This window comes from Cervus canadensis, chromosome 31 (assembly GCF_019320065.1).
Source record: "Cervus canadensis isolate Bull #8, Minnesota chromosome 31, ASM1932006v1, whole genome shotgun sequence".
In the NCBI taxonomy this organism is placed as follows: Eukaryota; Metazoa; Chordata; class Mammalia; order Artiodactyla; family Cervidae; genus Cervus; species Cervus canadensis.
In genome coordinates, this window is record NC_057416.1 from 2,344,299 (window position 1) to 2,367,574 (window position 23,276).

Sequence of the window (23,276 nt, forward strand, 5' to 3'; positions counted from 1 at the left end):
GTTAACCATAGAACTCTAGATTGATTGATCTTTCCTTTCAGCACTAGAAGAATGTCATTTGATTTCCTTTTGGCCACCAGGTTGTTGATGGGAAATGTTCTGTAATTTAGATCCTACTTTCCTATCAGTAATCCATTGTTTCTATCTGGATATTTTCAAGATGTTTTTCCTTTGTATTTAGTATTCAGAAGTTTTACTACAATGTGCCTGGTAGGCAAGTCTTTCGAGTTGCTGGTGTTTAGGATTCAGTTAACTTTTTGAATCTGTCAGGTCCACATACTTTGCCAAATTTGAGAAGTTTCAGCTATTTCTCCTCAATTTTTTTTTCCAGATTTTCCCTCTTTCTCCTTTTCTTCTGGAACTCTGAAGACACAAATGTAGAATCATAAATTTTAATGTTTATTGCAACCTTCCATAACATACTCTCTGAGTCTTTCTATATTTAGTTCAAAGTACAAGATTACATGAGTGGAACAAAGGGTCATATACTCTATTAAAGACCCTGATCCTGGGAAAGATTGAGGGCAGGAGGAGAAGGAGGTGACAGAGGATGAGATGGTTGGATGGCATCACTGACTCAATGGACAGGCGTTTGAGCAAATTCTGGGAGATACTGAAGGACAGGGAGGCCTGGCATGCTGCAGTCCATGGGGTTGCAAAGAGTTGGACACATGACTGAGCGCACACACATCATGGAACTAATTTGTTGAAAGATTAAAATACATCAACACATTATAGAGTTAGGGTCTCTGAAAGAAAACAGAATGTGTGTACTCAGGCACCTGGGGCATTTATTTCTCCCCAGAAATGTCTTCATCAATTCTTATGTTAAGTTTCTACTTTAAATTTTTATTTAAACAATTCAAATAATATCATTCCCTTGTCTCCATTCCTATTAATTAATTAGCTTGAATTTCAAAAATTATTACATAATTTGAGGAAGGTAAAACAATATTTCCATTTTACATATTTGTTCACTTGTTCAGCTGTGTCCAACTCTTTGCGACCCTATGGACTGCAGCACGTCAGGTCTCCCTGTCCTTCACCATCTCCTGGAGCTTGCTCAAACTCATGTCCATTGAATTGGTGATGCCATTCAACCATCTCATCCTCTGTTGTCCCCTTCTCCTCCTGCCTTCAATCTTTCCCAGCATCCGGGTCGTTTCTAATGAGTCAGTTCTTCATATCAGGTGGCCAAAGTATTGGAGCATCAACTTCAGCATCAGTCCTTCCAATGAATATTCAGGATTGATTTCCTTTAGGATTGACTAGTTTGATCTCCTTGCTGTCCAGGGGACTCCCAAGAGTCTTCTCCAACACCACAGTTCAAAAGCATCAGTTCTTTGGTGCTGAGCATCAGTGCTCAACCTTCTTTTACATAAAATGGAGATAAACTCAAAGTTGAGTAATGTGAAGGACCACTGAGAGCAAGTGGAAAGTGAAACAAAGGCAAATAAATGCCTCTTGTCTTTCTTTGAAAAGCCCATCAGTCTTCTGTGATCACACAGCCAGCTGGTTTGCTAGTACAATTTTTAATTGTTTTTAAAATTGACTGCTTTTGCTAAATTTGGAAAAGATGGGGCTAGAATTCAGGTTACTTGACATGGTCCATGTCCTTTCCAATCTGACAACCACAAAAATAAACACAAAGTGGGAACAGAAAGGAGGGGAAGAGAGGAAGAAAGGGAGATATTTGATGGCTTATGATTTAATTATTAGTGATTCTTTTTTCTAAAATGAGTTTCCTGATAATTTAATTCTAACGTAAATAGTGAGGAATACTCTTGAGGTATACAGACACAAAACTTTTGTTTTTCCCCCTTTTGAGTAGGACCTTAGTTACACAGTTTATATTAATAGTGATTTAATCATTTAAAATAATTAACTTCCTGAACGTCATAGGTATTTAGCATAACTGGCCTGAGTTATGCTCTCCTTAGGCATGAAAAAGATTCCCCTGGTAATTAAAGCCGAGGTAGCACCGTGCTATAGTGAAAGGCTCCTGCAACCCTGGAGTCGTTAACACTGACACTAGTAGTTCCCGTGGTCATGAGTCCCTGATCTGAAGTCCACTACATTCTGCACATATTTTAACAGCTATGGCATTTTCATGTGTAAGAGCAAGGTAATCTAGATTATCTCTATAGGCTTATCTCTAAATGCCAATGATTCTACCCAAAGCCTTCCTCAGCACAGACAAGACAGGAGTGTCTGTCCTGGCATCCACTCCCTTCCCTCCACATTGCTGGACAGAGAATTTTCTAAACCATCACAAGATGAGCACGGCAAGTGGAAGTACAGGGGAAGATATAGCTCCTCTTCCAAATGTTCTGAATTTGTGTGGTGTTAACTAGGCCTGGTATTGCAGCAAGCATATTCTCTGACTCCTAAAACACCATTGTTTCATTTTTAAAAGTCAACATAATATTATTTTGTTTAACAAATATTTTAAAACATTGATAAATATTTGCACGGTTGTGAATGGTGTCTACTCTTGTACTGGGTCCGGTTTTGAACCATCTCAGATCCCAGCAGTAAAACTGAGTTCTGATTTGGCCACCATCTTTAAATGGCAGACATTCCATTAATCACTCAGGCAGACATGAGGTATCTGAAAAATGAAAAATCATGACTGGCTTAAAGAGGACTACAATAAAAGTGGCATCTGAATATACTGCTGCTCCAGAGTGTGTTTTTTGCACATCATTTACCTATCCACAAATTTCTTCAGTACCTCACAGGGGACAGAAGCCAGGAGCACTGTTAGGTTTAATCAATAGGTCTTGCATCTTTGTTAATGGATTAGAAGAGACGACACCCTCAGCTAATGAGTTGCATTTGCTCTAGGCATGAATAATACAGGATGATTTACAAGCATTTTGGGTCCATTAGCAGAGTTATCTTATCCTGTCTCTATCAACTTGTTCTGTAGAAACAACCAGCTAGTTTTAGTAATAATCTAGGTGAGGTACAAAATAAAGCAAAGACATCACTTCCCCAACAAAGGTCTATATAGTCAAAGCTAGTTTTTCCAGCAGTCATGTACAGATGTGAGAGCTGGACCATAAAGAAGGCTGAGTGTTGAAGAACTGATGCTTTTGAGTTGTGGTACTGGAGAAGACTCTTTAGAGTCCCTTGGACAGCAAGGAGATCACACCAGTCAATCTTAAAGGAAATCAATCCTGAAAATTCATTGGAAGGACTGATGCCGAAGCTAATGCTCCAATACATTGGCCACCTGATACAAAGAACTAACTCATTTGAAGAGAGCCTGATGCTGGGAAAGAATGAAGGTAGGACGAGAAGGGGATGACAGAGGATGAGATGGTTGGATGGCATCACCAACTCAATGGACATGAGTTTGAACAAGCTGCAGGAGATGGTGAAGGGCAGGGAGACCTGACGTGCTGCAGGTCGTGGGGTTGCACAGAGTTGGACACAACTGAGCAACTGATCAACACAACAACAACAATCTGCATTGGTAGTGGGGTTGTTTACCACTAGCATCATCCGGGAAGCCCTAATATAAAGCAAAGCATCCATCAATTCTCTAGATTAGGGTCCCCTAAACACTAAACAGTATGGAGGAATGTTTTTCCGTTTCATCACTAATACATTTGCTCATGAATCCCTCAGACCCTTCAGGTCACCATCAAGAGAAATTAGGCAGCTCTGGACCAGAGGTGGCGAGACTTGGAGTCTGATACTGGCGGTGCCCGGTGTCCAGCGTCTTCTCCAACAGTCACCCCAGGGTTTCGGTTCTGGAGAGCCAGTGCAGAGCCCAATATGCTGAAAGCACAGAGCACAGGGGTGCGAAATTCACCCACATCTGGAGGAGGTGGGCTCAGACGCAGTCCCTGAGCCATCACTAGCCTCCAGATAACACCATCATCTTCATCAGTGTAACACCTGGCTTTCCTCGGTCAAATGCAAAGTTCCTTCCATTGTGAGAAGTTTTTACCTGCATGACCTCACGCAATCTCAAAAATACTTAGCCTCAGAAACACTCCAAGAAGTAAATTACTTTATTATTTTTTTATTACTGCTATGATGGTCAATATTATTTGTCAACTTGGCCGGGCTAAAGGGTGCCTAGATAGCAGGTAAAACATTATTTCTGGGGTGTGTGAGGATGGATTCAGACTAGATTAGCATATGCATCTCAGAAGGGGTGAAGTCCACCCTCCCCCATTTGGGTGGGCATCATCCAGTCCTGAGGCCTGAATAGAGCAAGAAAGCAAAGGAAGGGGGAATTCGCTCCCTCTGCTTGAGCAGGGAGGTCCAGCTTCTCCTGCCCCTACTTGGGGCTTCTGGCACTCTCCCTATTGCCCCCTCCCCACCCCGATCCCCAACCCCACTGGACTGCGTGGCACCTGGACTGAATCCCAACACTGGCCACCTGGGCCTCCAGCCTGCAGACCACAGATCCCAGAACTTCTCTGCCTGCACAACCAAGTGAACCAGCTCTTTAGATACAATAAATCTGTATCTACGTGTATCCTACTGGTGCTGCTTCTCTACAGAACCCTGACTAACAAGACCAAAAAGCAAGCTGAGCTTTAGAAACGTCATGCAAACCGCCCAGATTCTTATAAACAGCAAATAGCTGTGCTGGGGGGCATGCCTCAGGGTATTTGATGCCAAAGCAGGTGTCTTAGCTACTCTGTCTTGTCTCCAAGGTGCCCTCTGCTGCATTTCAGTACTGTTGCTGTTGTTCAGTCACCAAGGCATGTCTGACTCTTTGTGACCGCCGTACTGTACCACACTAGACTTCCCTGTCCTTCACCATCTCTGGACAAACTCATGTCCACTGAGTCAGTGATGCCATCCAACCATCTCATCCTCTGTCATCCCCTTCTCTGCCTGCCCTCAATCAGTCCCAGCATCACAGGGTCTTTTCCAATGAATCGGCTCTTTGTATCAGGTGGCCAAAGTGTTGGAGCTTCAGCTTCAACATCAGTCCTTCCAGTGAATATCAGGATTGATTTCCTTTAAGATTGACTGGTTTGATCTCCTTGCTGTCCTAGGGACTCTCAAGAGTCTTCTCCAACTCCACAGTTCAAAATCTTTAATTCTTTGCTGCTCAGCTTTCTTTATGGTCCAACTCTCCTATCCATACATGACTACTGAAAAAAATATAGCTTCGACTACAGGGACCTTTGTTGGCAAAGTGATGTCTCTGCTTTTAAATACACTGTCTAGGTTTGTCATAGCTTTCCTTCCAAGGAGCAAACATGTTTTAACTTCATGGCTGCAATCACATTTAAGTATACCCATATCTTTTTATTTCCAGTGTCCAACCACCAGTGATAAGTGAATAGATGGATAAATGAATAGGTTAGAAATATATTTTAAATACATAATTCTGAAAATATTGGGTTGGCCAAAAAGTTCATTAAGGCTTTTACTAGAATTTTGGCCAACTAATAAAAAGGCCATGCTGAATTTCAGCATTAATGATATTTCCGGACACTCCCTCCCCCCTTTTTTAATTTCCCTTGTCTTCACTGATTTCCCAAATTCTGTGTTTTGCTTTTAATTGGAGGATAATTGCTTTACAGTGTTGTGGTAGTCTCTGCCATACATCAAGGCAAATCAGCCATAACTATTTATATGTATGTGTCTCCTCCCTCCTGATCCTCTCGCCCCATCCCAGCCCTCAAGGTCGTCACAGAGTGCCAGCCTGGGCTCCCTGTGTTATGCAGCGGCTTCCCGCGAGTGATCTATCTCCCACATGGTGGTGTGTATGTGTCAAGGCTACATTCTCAACCCGTCCTACTCTCTCCTTCCGACACTGTCCACCAGTCCATTCTTTACCTCTGTGTGATTTTCCAGAACTCTAAGCAACATCTCAGGTGACTCAGCCAGCACACAGTACACCATTAATCCTGGGTGAAGGTTGAGACAGAAAATAGCAGTAAAATAGGAGATAATGGGCTGGAATCACCTTTAGGCCAGCAGGGCTTCACAGCGTTTATTTGCTTTCTGGGGTCAGGTGTGATGTCAGGCCCTTTACAAAGAGGCCTTACTAGCATAAGAAGCAGCTTCCTATTTGTCTTGAAGGATAAAGGCTAGTGCTTCTGAGAATGAGGGCAGACAGAGGAACGTCATGACTGGTGTGTACAGACATTACCACAAAAAGATGGGCAACTTAAGAACACTGGTGGTTCTGAAATGGACAATTCAGGATTCTGTTGAGAAGCATCTTTAGCTGCTCTAGAGCTCTCAAAAATAATTAGCACATCACAGCCCAAGGAAGGAAAACAAAAACAATCATCTGAAACAAAGAGAAGAGCTCTGGAAAGGAGGGGGCCCAGTGGTCGACAGACAAATGACTGATGACCAGGACAGGCTATGACCTGGCATGTGCAGCTGCTGGACCACTCACTGGACACTGCAGGAAGTAGCTGGCCCCACATCTCTGCTCTTGGAGGACTGCAGGAGGAGTCATAAGAAGGCAAGGTGTGAACGTTTAAAAAGAGAAGAGCCATTTCTTGGGAATCAAGAAATAAAGTTCCAGTCAATAAAAGCCAAGAGCCTGGGGACAGAAGCTGGAGGAACTCAGTGACACTTCTGATGTTCAGTGTGGACTCTTCCCTCCAGGAGAAAGGGGAACACCAGGCCCTTCTGCGGGCTTTGGGGAACACTGTGAGTTCTCTGTGTCTGGCTGTGTGCTCGGAGCATGCACGTCCCGTGCAATGTCACAGGGCTGTCCTTGACGGGAGTGCACACGGCTGGTCTGTTAGCTACTCTTGTCGACAGCACTCTGGATTCTCTTAGAAATAAATGAGGACTCTGCAAACTTTGCACAGTTCCTTGCCCAGGAAGATCAAGGGCTTCATATCACCATTGCTGTTACACTAAATTACCCTTCATGTACATTTGCACTCACTACGGTGTTTATTATCCACCATGTTCCAGACACAGACAGGAAATATGGAGCTTAGTGATGAATGTGCCAAGCACAGATGGAGAAAATGCATCATTTAACTTGCTGAATAAACACACCGGATTCCATCACATGACAGAGTATATTATACACCCTCTGTAAAATGCTGGAGATGTAATTTGAAAACTACAGACGATACCTGACACTGGCTGAACTACCCTTGTGCTGTGATCTGATCCTGACACATTGTTTGGATCAGCTAAAAATGGCTTTTGTATTTCAAAAGGTCCGGGAAACATTCTTAAATGAAGAATCTATGACGGTGACCATCTGGCTCACAGCAGACACACAGGAACCACCCTGCCTGCCCACCCATCTCTCACTCTGCCCACACCCTTTACATTAGCGCACATTAGCAGAGCGCATCTTAAAGTCTGGAATGTATGATCAGAAGCTCAATCATGTCATTTGTGAGAATGATCGCTGTCCTTGTGCTTCATCGCCTGCCAAACACTAGCAAAGCATAAACCACCCACAACATCAAGTCCAAACCAGGTATCTGGCTCACATGGGCTCTGGGAATCAGGGCTTTGTGATAAAGAGTTACTCTCCCTGTAACATGGGGACCTGAAAGCTGAGGCCTCTGAGGCACCAGTTTAACTGGATCTTTAAGATAATACAGAAAATTTCAGTTCTAATTTAGCTTCCTTCCAAGATGAATAAGATGAGAGCATTGATAAGGGAAACAGCTGCCTGGAGGAGCCTCTTGCTCGAAGGCAGGAAATGAAGCCTGAAGGGCAGCAGATATGCTCTGCTTTATCAAGGAGCATAAAAACCAATAACAGGTTTTCTGAGAGAAGTAATTTAAGAGGTCAAGGAAAGGAAGAAAAGCAGGCTGAGGTTCTCTGCAACGACACGCCCATCTGGCTGGTTGCATGTTCTCACTCACAGGTGAGGGCCCGTGTACACGCCTGTTTGCTGGGTCCCGCCCAGGACTGTCCGAGCGCTTGAACCGTCTCAACGATTCTGAGAGCTTCCCTGGTGGTCCAGTGGATAAGAATTCTCACTGCAATGCAGGGGGCACTGGTTGGATCACATGCTAGGGTCAACTAAACCCACGTGTCAAAACTACTGAAGCCCACAAACTCTAGAGCCCGTGCTCCATCCACAGCAAGAGAAGCCATCACAATGAGGAGCCTGAGCACCAGAACTAGATAATAGTCCCCACTTGATACACCTAGAGAGAGCCCGCACAAAGCAGTGAAGACCTAGTGCAGCCAGAATAAATAAACAAACAGATTTCAAAACAGAGATCCTGTTTTATGAACCAGACATAGGGAGATTAGGATGCCCTGCCTATCAGGTGACTTTTTTCTATTAAAATGCTGTGTTTCTAAGATGCCACCAATAAAAAGTCCATGAAAAGGAGAGCAAAGAAGATTCTGTCAGAAGATATATCATCTTCAATGGAAAAAGAAAATCATTCTCAGATGCCTGTCTTAGAAAGTCATTAATGTGCACATTTCTCCCCATTCAAAGTACTGATTGAATGCTGCCTGGACAGGTAGCCTGCTGGGGGTCCCTGGGCAGCACCCTCATGGTCATGAAGCTAGCAGTGGGGCCTGAAAAGACCTGATGCCAACCCTCGGATTTACACCTCCCTCAGTTACTAAAAGGTACATTTTTAGCAAACATTTAAAAATATTATTTTGCACATTTTTTTCTTCGGTTTTTTTTTTTTTTTTTAGAGAAAAGTCAACATCCTAGTGCAGATAGGAAATGTGTAAGCTGTGTTTGTTCCTCTGTCAGAATAAAAGGCATGATGTTCAAACCATGGAGAAAAAACTATACCGCCTCCAGAAGACAACTGAAATATTAAATGATATATTACAACATTCAGTCAGTTCAGTTCAGTTCAGTCGCTCAGTTGTGTCCTACTCTTTGTGACATTAAATATATATTAAAAGTATAAATAAATTAAATGGACATTAAAAGTGGGCTCCTAGTGCCACACAGGGGTATTTGTCCACTTGTTTATTTGCTTGATTCCAGTTTTCAAGTCCATTCAGGGTCCTGTCCAGGGACTCAGCCCCTAGAGGTCAGAGTTTAGAAGCCCTTGTCAATTCTGTTTTCAGCCCTTTTCCTGGTTCAGTCTGCTGTTTAGGTCATGGCTTATGTCCTGGGCAATCTGATCCCAGTGCCAAAGACAGGTAGCCCATGGGGCTGTTCTCTGAGCAATAATCCTACTTCATAGGCAGAGAGTAATGAAACATTTAAAGAAAATGAGAAGCATTTCTTCTTTTGAAAGAAAAAGAACTCTTTTTGGGAAAAAAAATCATTCCTAATGAAACAAGCTCATTGGATCTTATGTTTATCTTACATTAAAGAAGAATTTCGGGAGGTACAACATAAATGATGCAGGCTAGGTGTCTGATTAACTTCTTGTGGTTAAAGAGACATAGAACATTGTGATAAATATCTATTATTGTCTCAGAGAGTGATACTAGAAAGTCTAGTATCTAATGAAAGCTGAGAAACAAGGAAATCCATATGAGGTTCCATTCATAAAATGTAATTAGCTATCAAAGACCAATATATTTCATTATGCATATAAATTTTGATAAAACAAAACTATGAAAATTTCAAAGTCCTCAATTAAAATTAAGATGCCTTATTTGGAAATATGATTTTTATGCACATGGGAGATAAAACGGGGAAAAAGGCATGAGATATTGAAATCAACTCTAACAAGTCCTAGCTTTACGTGACCAAAAGAAAATGAAATACGCAGTGTGTGGCTCAAAGTATGAGTTTTTAATCTAAGAGAAGGGAAAATGAGCTTCAGTAATTGATTTTTTAAAATTTATACAACTGTCAAGAAGACTCTAAGTTGGATAACACAGTTTTTAATTTTAAAATGAAATATAAGTCAAGTATTAAGGTAACTTTACACAGTATCTAGTGAGCGTTCAAACCATCCTATGAATTCAGGCTATAAAGCTCAATCAAGCCTAGTGCAAATGTTAGAAGTGTTTGCACGGTCAGTAGAAAGTTTAATTTGTACTTTCATGAACTCACATTCAATTTTCCCTTACCTTTTAATCCATAATCATAGCTCCGGTAAGTTGTGATTAAAATAAGAGCAATAAATTGAACTCAAGTTTGGGAATGAAAAACACATTTCTTACCCTGGCAGAGTGGAGCAAGGGAATCCCACTGATACATGCCAACTGGATTCCGCCTACAGGTGGCATTGCTATGGCCTATCATCCGATACCCAGGTTTGCAGAAATACTGCACTTTACTTCCAACTTCTCCTGCAGTCCTATTTAAAACACCACCATTCTTCACGGTGTGGGTCAAGCTGCAGTAAGGTGCTGTGGGCACACAAACACACATACATAGACAAATAAATAAATGTGCATTTTGCTTGGTAAGAGACATATAAATGAAAGAGAGTCTCTCTATTGTTAAAATAGTGGGAAATCAGCACTGATACAGAAACTTTACTAACAGCATCCTCCAGTACAAAAATATTGTAGATGTGGATGCAAGGGTGTGGAGCAAGGGGGACTCTCATTCATTGCTGATGGGGATCCAAAATGGTGCAGCCACTTTGGAAGACAGTGCGGCAGTTTCTTGCAAAACTACACACACTCTTATCACGTGATCCAGCAATCATGCTCCTTGGCAGTTACCCAGAGGAGCTAAAAACCTATGTCCACACAGAAACCTATGCCCAGATGTTCATAGCAGCATTATTCAGAGTTGCCAAAACTCAGAAGCAACCAAGGTGCCCTTGAGTAGGTAAGTGAATAAACCACCTGTGGTCCATCCAGACAATGCAGTATTATTCAAGGCTAAAAAGAAATGATCTGTCATGGAGAGACATGGAGGAGCCTTAATTACACATGATTAAGTGAAAGAAGCCAACCTAAAAAGGATACACACTGCATGATTCCAACCTTATGACATTCTAGAAAAAGTAAAACTCTGGAAAAAGTAAAAAGATTAGTGGTTTCCAGAGGCTGATGGGGGAAGGACAGTGAAGCTTGAAGGATTTTCAGCAGTGAAAATACCATGCATGAATCCACAATGGTGGGTTAATGTCACTTTACATTTGTCCAAATGCACAGGATGTTCAATACCAAGAGTGAACCCAGTGTGAGCTATGGACCTTGGGTGATAATGATGTGTCAGTGCAGGTTAACAAATGTAGCCTCTGCTGATGATGTGAACAAGGAGACAAAATCCAAGGAGTATGGGGGAAATCTCTGGAACTTCGTATCAATTTGCTGGCTTCTAAAAAAAAAAAAAAAGTCATGTATAGCTGAGTCACTCTGCTCTGCCCCTGAAACGGTCACAGCATTGTTAATGGGCTATACTCCAGTACAAAATAAAAAGTTAAATAAATAAATAATCCAAAAAAATTCAAAAGTTATCATTTTAAAAAAAGCCAAGAAATCTAGACCCAAGGGTCAAGTCTCTTGAGTTAGAAGTTTAGATTATCTACAACAGTTAATCAATGTGGTGGTAAAATTCTGACTTTCTGACCAAAAAAATAAAAAAAAGTATCATGAAAATGGAGAAAATTTAAGAACACAATACCTTGCAATCAAGGCCATTAATTTTACCCTTGTTGTTAAATGAATCCTGAGAATTGTACCATGATGTAGCCTCTTTTTAACACGTGGGATTTGAATACCATCTTTGAAGAAAATGCACTACTTCATGTTGATGACCATGTTATAATAGCTTTAATCATCCCATTTGCAGGGAGACTTGTAAAATTAGAGACAGGAATTGTGAAAATCAGTCTTACCTACACAGAATCTAACCTTTCAGTGGCTAAAGGCTCTGCATCTTATTTACACATTTAGAGAAAGAAACTCAGTTTACTCTTACAAGACCAGTTTCACCACAGCGTAAAATCCTATGAACCCCCTTCAGATGAATAAAACACTAAACTAAAGAAAGCTGTGAAGTCCTGGAAATCCAGGGTTCCTTTTTAAATAGGAGGTTTTAAATGTCCCACTCCCCTGTGGGAGTTCCACATAGAAAGCACACACACGCAGGTCTGAAGGCTTAATGCCAAATTTTTCCTTAGAAATAAATTCAGAAGGACCCTTCTGAAGACTTCACATCATAGCATTGCTGAGAAGTGATGTCTGTGTGTCTGGCTGGGTTGTCAACCATGCTCCTCTGAGATGAATCCTCAGAGAATAGTCTCAGCCAGAGGGTCTTCTGAAGTGCTATTTCATTTTTTTGTTTTTAACAGACTCATTTTTATTAAGGTAAAATCCACTAATTCTTAGAAGAAACTTGTATCTTATTGGTCATGGCATTTTCTGTGTTCAATTGTTTGAGATTATCTATTTTAAGCTTTGAATGAACCAAAATATTTGGTTTAGGGAAGGTATGAGTATAATCAGGCACCTCAGCTACCAACTACCCAGAATTATTGTGTCAATAAATTAAAATAATAATAAAAAGCAGGAAGACCAAGCAGACTGTAGACCCTGGCCAGGTTTAGAGATAAAGTCTGAAATGCTCCTAAAGGGGCAGTGGGACCACATGGTTCTTGGGGTGGGTTTTTGTCACAGTTCAGTCTGTTAAGTTTCTCACTATTTCCAGTCTGTTAAGAGACAGGAACTGCAGGATAATTGTCTAGCTCTATAGGGTTCAATAGAGCCTTATCTTCTTTCTCAAGAAAATTAGAGATATCAAGGGAACATTTCATGCAAAGATTGGCTCAATAAAGGACAGAAATTGTATGGACCTAACAGATGCAGAAGATATTAAGAAGAGGTGGCAAGAATATACAGAACTATACAAAAAAGATCTTCATGACCTAGATAACCACGATAATGTGATCACTCAGAGTCAGACATCCTGGAAAGAGAAGTCAAGTGGACCTTAGGAAGCACGACTATAAACAAAGCTAGTGGAGAGGATGGAATTCCAGATGAGCTATTTCAAATCCTAAAAGATGATGCTGTGAAAGTGCTGCATTCAATATGCCAGCAAGTCTGGGAAACTCAGCAGTGGCCATAGGACTGGAAAAGGTCAGTTTATATTCCAGTGCCAAAGAAAGGCAATGCCAAAGAATGTTCAAACTACTGCACAATTGCACTCATGTCACACGCTAGTAAAGTGATGCTCAAAATTCCCCAAACCAGACTTCAACAGTATGTGAACTGTGAACATCCAAAAGTTCAAGGGGGATTTAGAAAGGGCAGAGGAACCAGAGATCAAATTGCCAACATCTGTTGGATCATCAAAAAAGCAAAGAGTTCCAGAAAAACATTTACTTCTGCTTTATTGACTACACCAAAGCCTTTGACTGTATGGATTACAACAAACTGGAAAATTCTTCAAGTGATGGGAATACCAGACCACCTTATCTGCCTCCTTAGAAATCCATATGCAGGTCAAAAAGCAATAGTTAGAACTGGACATGGAGCAACAGACTGGTTCCAAATCGGGAGAGGAGTACGTCAAGGCTGTATATTGTCACCCTGCTTATTTAACTTACATGCAGAGTACATCATGTGAAATGCAGGACTGGATGAAGCACAAGCTGGAATCAAGATTGCCAGGAGAAATATCAATAATCTCAGATACACAGATGACACCACTCATATGGCAGAAATTAAAGAGCTTAAGAGCCTCTTGATGAAAGAGAAAGAGGGGTGTGAAAAAGTTGGCTTAAAACTCAACATTCAGAAAACTAAGATCATGGCATCCAGTCCCATCATGGCAAATAGATGGGGAAACAATGGAAACAGTGAGAAACTTTATTTTGGGGGGCTCCAAAATCACTGCAAATACTGACTGCAGCCATGAAATTAAAAGAAGCTTGCTCCTTGGAAGAAAAGCTATGACCAACCTAGACAGCATATTAAAAAGCAGAGGCATTACTTCACCAACAAAGGTCCGTCTAGTCAAAGCTATTGTTTTTCCAGTAGTCATGTATGGATGTGAGAGTTGGACTACAAAGAAAGCTGAGCACTGAAGAATTGATGCTTTTGAACTGTGGTGTTGGAGAAGACTCTTGAGAGACCCTTGGACTGCAAGGAGATGAAACCAGTCCTTCCTAAGGGAGATTAGTCCTGGGTGTTCATTGGAAGGACTGATGCTGAAGATGAAACTCCAGTACTTTGGCCACCTGATGTGAAGAGCTGACTCTTTTGAAAAGACCCTGGTGCTGGGAAAGATTGGAGGCAGGAGGAGAAGGGGACGACAGAGTTTGAGTAAACTCCAGGAGTTGGTGATGGACAGGGAGGCCTGGCGTGCTGTAGTCCATGGGGTCGCAAAGAGTTGGAAATGACAGAGCGACTGAACTGATAGGGTTCAATAACTATTTCCTTTCCTACTGACAGTTTCTTCTACCATCATTAGTTCCTTTCTAACTCATCTAGCACAAGATATAGAGAGGCCCAAGCACAGAGACATGGTGAGGATGCTGAGTCACTCAGTCATGTCTGACTCTGTGAGACCCCATGGACTGTAGCCCACCAGGCCCCTCTTTCAGCAGAATCCTCCAGGCAGGAATACTGGAGTGGGTTCCCATTTCCTTCTCCAGGGGTTCTTCCGAACCGAGGGATTGAACCCACATCTCTTAAGTCTCCTACATTGGCAGATGGGTTCTTTACCCCTAGCGCACCTGAGAAGCCCAAGGAGACGCGGCACAGAAAACAGAGGGGAAGATTAGAATACAGGGTCCTGTATGTTTGATTTCTGACCATGCTAAGAATTAAAAGGACCAGGTGCTGGCCTTGGAAGAGCAGGTTATGGAGGGTGGCAGTCAAGGAGGTATTAGGGATGGAAGACATGGGTGCAGCTGGCTCTGCTGGGGTCTGGGTGTATTTACAACACCCATTCTCTATTTCTGACTCTCCCAACACTGAAAGTGAAAGTCACTCAGTCGTGTTTGACACTTTGTGACCCCCATGGACTATATAATCCATGGAATTCTCCAGGCCAGAACACGGCAGTGGGTAGCCTTTCCCTTTTCCAGGGAATCTTCCCAACCCAGGTATCAAACCCAGATCTCCTGCATTGCAGGCTGATTCTTTACCAGCTGAGCCACAAGGGAAGCCCACAACTTATCATTAACTTCCAGGTACTTGATTTAATGGGCTTCCCAGGTTGCGCTAGTGGTAAAGAAACTACCTGCCAAGCCAGGAGACTTAAGAGATGTGGGTTCAATCACTGGGTCAGGGAGATCCCCTGTAGAAGGGCACGGCAACCCACTGAAACAACTTAGCAAATATGCATGCCCTTGATTTAATAGTGAATGACCATTACTATCTCAACAATTACTTAGCAGTTTATTGAATTGACTTGAACCATGATGTACAAGCACTTGCTTTTGTTGTTGTTGTGTTTTGTTTGTCAATTGTGTAGATCAGTTACATGGTTCTTACACCCAATGACCAATAGTTGACATGCATAAGGCAAAGATTTGTGGTGCAACACGTGGTCATATTATGGGCTGTAGCTCCCTGGCCCACGTGCTATAGTCCAAGGATCACTGCTCTAAAACTACTGGTGATGGACTCCTAGCAGTGGTCATTGAACCATCATCGAATTTTAACTGAAATGCTGTTCAAAGATCTATCTGTATCTATATCTATACAAATATACATAGATATGTCCACTCACAAAACAACAGTTTATAGCCTTCTCTTTAAATTCTTCTTTTTCCTGCTTTTCCAACAAAGAGAATCATCTTGTTCTATAATGAATGAAAATACCCTTTGAGTGACAGAATTCAAAGTGTAATCACACCACCAGCCTATTAAGTAATTTGCCACAGATAAAATAAGATAAATTATGTTCACCATGATTTCCCCTGCAATGTCCATTTTTGCTCATTAGAAATAAATTCAAACAATTCTACAGGCTTGAATATTTATTTTTCAGAACAAGGAATATGATGAACAAAAATCCAATCATTGTCCTAATGATCTCAATACCCATTCCAGTGAAGGGATTTCAACTGTGGACTCATTGCTGATAAGTTTTTTAAATGGCTACTTTAGTGAAGGCGAAAAACAAAGATCTAAGCATGTTTTATTAGACTTTATAGAGGAAACATGAGTGAATTTCACATTCTCTGTCTTTCCATCAACAGACACGTCAAAACACTAATGCTTTTTCAAAGCTTTTATCATTTCATGGTACCTACCAATCAGAGAGAGCAAAAATATTCCTAAAACTACTAACACCTTTCTCTGCCCAAAGGATGTTGCCCTTCACTGACAATGTACAACACACCTGGAATAAGCAACCCCTGGGAGTTACACTGATCCATGAAATGCATAGAGTGGGCGTTTAATTCCCTTGGGAAATGGACCTCAGTTGTTAGCATGGATATCACAGTAACACTGAGAAAAGGTTAGATATTTTGCTTAGTAATTAAAATATGAGGAGTTTAGATTGTCTGTCTACAGCTTTTGTAGGGCACTGTAAACACGAGGTTTTGGGCTAGCCACATTGAGAGGATCTAATCTCTCAGAAGTATATTAACTGATTTAATTAATATAAAAAAACTACTGACAGAAAATAAATAAATTATATGGGGAAAAAAACAAAGTCCTTTAAATGTTGATAAGGAAATATATATGTAGGCATTTATTTTGTATATGGTTACGTGTGTGTGTGTGTGTATATTATCTCAGATAAAGAGACATACAAACATATAATCAATAAAAAGGCATGCTACTAATCATAAGATGTTATTATTACTTATAAAATTAAATGCAATACAATTATCTCCTCCTGTTTGTCTCCTTAGCTTTTAAACATATTTTAAAATTAAAATATGCTTTATTTATATTACTATATATTTATGCTATATTATATTATTTTATTTTTGGGGAAAGAATCTCTACTTTCTGTGCCATGCAGTTCAATGGGTTATGATGCTAGTAAAAATATTTATTAATATTAATCAACAGATAGTTTATTTTCCCTAACACAGTTTAGAGATATCACTCAGAGTGATTTCATCATATTATTTCTACTGAAGTTATGTATTCATTTTTAGAAATTAGGTTTATAGTATAAACCTTTAATTTTTAAAATTTAATGCAGAACCTTTATATTAAAAACAATTTTATATTAAACCTTAACTTCACTTACTGACCTGAATAACGAATCTTGAATCCTTTTTTACTGGTTGCATGGTCAGTGGACCAGCGGAGATATAACTGATTACTCTTGCTTGTAAAATTTGATTGTTCAGTATGGTTTCCACTCAAGACCACTAACAGAGGACTTTGACCAGAAGACCCTAAATGAAACAAACAAAAAAAGCAAATAAGTTATGATATGAATTAGCACCTACAAAATATAGGCTACTTTTAGCTTTTGATTAAGTTGGAGTCTAACTGTACAATATACAGCTATTTAGTTCCAAAAGAGACAAAGAACTCCAAATAAATAAAGCAACAGGTACAGTTCCTCATAAAAATAATAATAATAAAAGAAACAATAGCCAACCAAAATAATTTCAGATATATATGCTGTTAATACATAATACTTGAAATGAAAAAGTTACTTATAAAATGGCAGTAATTTAAAAAATGAAAATAGTTCCCACTACTATTAGTATATGCAACATTGAATCGATATAGGGAACTGAATACTAGTAAAAGTACTGTTGTTTAGTCCCTAAGTCAAGTCTAATTCTTGGGACCTCCTGGTCTGCAGCACTCCAGGCTTCCCTGTCCTTCCTATCTCCCAGAGTTTGCTCCAATTCATGTCCATTGAGTCGGTGATGCCATCCAACCATCTCATCCTCTGTGGTCCCATTTCCGCTTTTGCCCCAAATCTTTCCCAGCATCAGAGTCTTTTTCAATGAGTTGGCTCTTTGCATCAGGTGGCCAAAGTATTGGAGCTTCAGCTTCAGTAGCAGTCCTTTTAATGAATAGTTAGGGTTGATTTCCTTCAGGATTGCCTGGTTTGATCTTGCAGTCCAGGGGACTCTCAAGAAGGGGGAGCACTAGCACCATAATTTGAAAGCATTAACTCTTTGATGCTCAGTCTTCTTTATGGTCCAACTCTCACATCTGTAGATAGCTTTGACTGTACGGGCTTCCCAGGTGGCTCAGTGGTAAAGAATCTGTCTGCCAATGCAGAAGACCTGGGTTCGATCCCTGGGTTGGGAAGATCCCCTGGAGAAGGAAATGGCAACCCACTCTAGGATTCATGCTTGGGAATGGAGGACCCTGGCAGGCTACAGACCATGGGGTTACAAAGAGTTGGGTATAGCTTAGTGATTAAACAGCAGCAGTGAAAATAAAAATTAGTACAATCACCTTGGAGAGCAGTTTAGTAATATCCAATACAATTGTAGGTTTTAATTATATTTTTTATAAACTCCAGAATATGTGCACAAGTGTTGTTTGCATAGCAAAATGTTCATTCTAACAATTTTTATAGGAAAATTTAGATTCTAACTTGTGGTTTGGAGTTTAAAAAGATATTAAAAGTGTTTTCAAGGAAATTATACACAGATTAAAAATGATATTGAGAAGTGAAATCTATTTTCAAATAAATACAATAGGATAGCAATTCTGTAAACATTCAAAAGTGTACAATATACAACACTGTGTGTGAATGTTCATGTCTGTGAGTGTATAGACAGGAAATGATACTTGGTAGTAGATAGACAGACAGATTGATAGACTGATAGAGATAGGAAATGAACCATGAAACATGCACATGCACGACACTTCACAATATTAAATGCCTCCAGGACAGGTGCAAAACTGGGTGTGCAAGGAGCTCCTATATTGATCTGAACTTGTTGCTTCTTTGAAAAAAAGTACACAAGATAAATCTGACAAAATCCTAAAATGCAGTACATCAAGCAATGAGTCCATACCCATATACATTTAAAAAAGAACCTCTGTATATTTAATTTTTAAAAATTAAAAAAAAAAAAACAAAGCTAATACTTAACATAGTTAATAGTCAGCTGGCATTATTCTCAGCACCATAAGCTGACACTGTCTGTTGAGACAAGTCACTCTATTGAGTTCGGAAGCTGCACCCACACTTTAAGGTCTCCTCCAGGACACCCCTTGATGCCATCTCAAATTCTAACAGGCTTCATGGCTTTCCTGCCAATGCAAGAGACGCAGGAAACTCGGGTGTAATCCCTGGGTCAGGAAGATTCCCTGGAGAAGGAAATGGCAACCCATTCCAGTATCTTGCCTGGAGAATACCATGGACAAGTGTTGTCTGTGCTGTTTTACTTGTTGTTTGAAGAGATAATTTATATTCTAAAATGAAATGCCACTGGGAAATAAATTCACCTGAATTTATACAATTTTAAAATGTCATTTTTAATGACAGAACTCGAGTCAAGTTTCAGATATTCTTAATCAAACATGTAATCCTTCATCATCTCTCATCTCTTATCTCTGCTTATCATGTGACAAACTTTCTAAAGGATTATTCTTTAAAAATATACACGTCCATAATGAATAGTGGTACCATCTCTTTTATTAAGGTGAAAATTAGGAAGTTCTGCACAAGTGAAGACTACCATTTGTATTTTGACACATTTCTCAGTTGAGTTCTATAATGACTTAAGTCCTATTTTGTTTTTAAATTGAGGAATATTCACTACTCGAGTCGCGCGCGTGTGTATGTGTGTGTGTGTGTGTGTGTACTCAGTCGCTCAGTCGTGTCCAACTCTTTGCGGCCCCATGGACTGTGGCCCATTGATCTCCTCTGCCCATGGAATATTCCAGGCAAGAATACTGGGGAGGGTTGCCATTTCCTCCTCCAGGGAATCTTCCTGACCTATGGTACAAACCTGCATATCTTGTGTCTCCTGCATTGGCAAGCAGATTCTTTACCACTAGCACCACCTGGAGCCATGCTGCTGCTGTTAATAAAGCTTAAAATTGATATAGTTAATTTATTTGTTTTTTTTTTTTTGCCAACTCATTAGCTATAAAACAGCCACTGTGTTTCAAAAAAACAAAAGAGATGCAATGAACATGACATTTACTGCAACAAAAATGCCAATGCTTAAAAATTATTCATATGAAACTCTGACCTTTCATTTTATAGAAAAATCTTTGAGAGTAAAACCAAACCTACTCATAGATCTATGGAAATTTTGACAGCAACTGCTTTGATATTATCTCCATTAGCTATTTTGCTTGTGGTTTATCATGGGCGTGATCTGTCTGTATTTGGAGGGAGCTCACACTGTAAACGCTTTGGGCATAAATTATTGATAATGATTTTGCTTCTGAAATTAGAAGAGGTAGAAGCACTGCCAGCTAAACTTCAATTCTACCAAAGCAAAACAAAGGAACCCACATATATTTAGAATGATTATGTAAATATATATATATAACTACATACAGAATTTACAGGAACATGTATACACAAAGACACACACACAGCCCCTGGAGGTTGGGTGCCTGCCTTTACTATTTGTGACATCTAATTAGCCTCAAAGGCACAGTTTCCCTGGCTCCTCATTGACAAAAGAAGCCTGTTTGTGTACCTGGCTAATGTGTTACTTCTTCCCATCCTAAAGATTAAGGGCCAAGTCATCAATAGTACATGTCTGTTTTAACATGCACTTAAAAACTCTGAAAATGAAAATATTACTCTTCAGTCCTCTGTTTCTACATATATAAGTATGAGTTTAATTTCCAACTTAGCTGCTCATCTTTGGAAATCCATAAATCTATTTACTGTATATCCACAGAAGCAACTTGACTACTATGATTCATCAAGTCAGTAAAAGGCATGCAAACATACTCAGAATCAATTACAGTATTTTTTTTCACTGAATTGATTGTTATTTATCTGAACTCAGTGACAAATCCATCAAAACATGTGAAAACCCTATTATTATCTACAGCCGTAATTGTATCATGGTCTAATTTTGGGGCTATGATAATGCTTCTGTACAAAGAAAAATTATTAACATCAGTTTCATTTCAAATCAACAATTCAAGCACATACTATGTTTTAGCAGAGCACTGTCATTTTAAAATGTTCATTAGAATTGTACAAAAATGCATAAGACTCACATTGAAAACAGTATTAGCATTTGTTCAGGGAACTATCTCTAAAAAAATTCTACATTAGGAATACTATAGCATTTATCACCCAGAAAACTCTATGAGCCATTACTTTTATATATTTCTAGTAAAACAATCATTTAGACTGATTAAAGTACTTATAGCCCTCTGCCCTCTTAAATCCCCTAAAATATCTTCTAGATCAATATAATCTTAGAAGAAAGGAAAGAAAGAGCTTCTGAAACATCTATACTTTAAAGCCCGATGTTAAAGAATTAAAGAGTGGTTAATGTAAATTTAGTACATTTTTAAGGTGTCTTAAACCAGCATTTTAATGGTTTAAATTTGCAACATTAAGAAGGGCATGGTGATGCTTTTCCTATCACTTGATGTCTGAGACCACACTAGTCCAAGAATAATTCATTTTCCATTTGGGGGGAGATGTAATTTACCTCAAGAATATACTCAGGTTTGTGCATTACAAAATATAACAGGATCCTTATTAAATTATGTATAGGTCCCTGTTATGTATTCTTTTTTTGGCTGCACCTAGAGGCATGTGGGATCTTTGTTCCCTGACCAGGGATCCAACCCACACCCTCTGGAGTGGAAGCTCAGAGTCTTAACCATTGGACCACAAAAGAAGTTCCAAGGTTGCTGGTATGTTAACAAAGTTTGAAGAGACTTACCATCAAATACTTCCAGTGCGTCAAATTGCTTCTCACTTTGGAATGTGTCTACAAAGATGGTGATGTTGTAGTTTGGTTCCACTCGGATGCTCCAGGAGCAGGTCTGGGAGTTAAAATAGTTGCCTGGATACCCTGGGCTGAGGATGACGCCAGAGGATTCTGTACGGACTTCATTGGCTGGGCATTGTGCTAAGGAAAAAAGCACCAGGAAGTTTTCTTTAACAAAAGCAATTCTTGGGTATGAAAGCTCATGGGGGAAAAGAAAAAGCAATCTTATTGAGTCAACTGTGACCAGATTTAGGAGATGATGCACACAGAACCTTTTCATCCTGTTCACGGGGTTCTCAAGGCAAGAGCACTGAAGTGGTTTGCCATTCCCTTCTCTAGTGGACCACATTTTGTCACAACTCTCCACCATGACCCGTCCATCTTGGATGGCCCTACACAGCATGGCTCATAGTTTCATTGAGTTAGACTAGTCTGTGGTCCATGTGATCAGTGTGATTAGTTTTCTGTGATTGTGGTTTTCACTCTGTCTGCCCTCTGAGGGATAAGGATAAGACGCTTATGGAGTGTTGTTACATCAGAGCAGAACCCAGCTCTGGCTCTGCTGCTGCTGCTGCTGCTAAGTCGCTTCAGTCGTGTTTGACTCCGTGTGACCCCATAGACGGCAGCCCACCAGGCTCCCCCATCCCTGGGATCCTCCAGGCAAGAACACTGGAGTGGGTTGCCATTTCCTTCTCCAATGCATGAAAGTGAAAAGTGAAAGTGAAGTCGCTCAGTCGTGTCCGACTCTTAGCGACCCCATGGACTGCAGCCCACCAGGCTCCTCCGTCCATGGGATTTTCCAGGCAAGAGTACTGGAGTAGGTTGCCATTACCTTCTCCGCGCTCTGGCTCTACTGTACATTTAAAGCAGGTCCAGGGAGATCATAAAACCCTAGGCCCTGTGTACATGCAGACAGAAAAAAAACTCTTAACATTTTACTTTACCTTTTTAATATCATCACATTTCCTTAACTTGAGAATACTCACTTTTGTGATAGCCCTCTGCGCTAAAATACACTTAGCCTGTGTCTGGGGCCCCTGGTAGGAGCTCCCCAAACCCTTGGAACTTCCTGAGTGCTGGAAGTGTCTTTGTGGCTCCAAAGGCCCCTCCGGGTGACACCCGAGTCTGAGCTGATGAGGTGACTCAGGGTGGGTCTGTGTAGCCTCAGAAGGGCTGGTCACCACAAGCACCCAGGGAGGAGAGGGTGCAGACTTTCTGCCCACTCACACGCCTGGGGGAAGCAGGGAGGGTGGGGCTGGGGCACTGGAGACTTGGTTGCACCGAAGCTCTTACGCATCTGTTGAGTCTGTGGGTTGGTGAAGGCACACATGGCAGGGGGGTGGGCACCCCAGGTCCTGGGAGACACCTCCAGGCCCTGCCCTTTGAACCCTACTAGTTCACTGCACTGTCGTGGGTCACGTTTGTTCCCCTGATTTCTGTGAGCTGTTCTAACAAAGGATCAAACCAGAGAGGGGGTCCCAAGATGGCAGAGGAATAGGACAGGGAGAACTCCTTCTCCCCCACAAATTCATCAAAATATCATTTGAATGTTGAGCAACTTCCACAAAACAACTTCTGAATGCT

The 23,276-nt window shown here is 40.7% G+C and overlaps 1 protein-coding gene across 1 annotated transcript in view; it reads right to left on the bottom strand.

Annotated features, from left to right (window-relative positions):
- CSMD1 (CUB and Sushi multiple domains 1) overlaps positions 1-23,276 on the bottom strand; it is a 2,005,298-nt gene that overhangs the window by 118,614 nt on the left and 1,863,408 nt on the right. The window contains exons 47-49 of the mRNA XM_043454305.1: positions 21,645-21,833; positions 17,043-17,189; positions 10,078-10,266 (exon numbers count right to left, since the gene is read on the bottom strand). Of these exons, the coding sequence (XP_043310240.1) occupies positions 10,078-10,266; positions 17,043-17,189; positions 21,645-21,833 (525 nt within the window). The remainder of the gene's footprint in view (positions 1-10,077; positions 10,267-17,042; positions 17,190-21,644; positions 21,834-23,276) is intronic.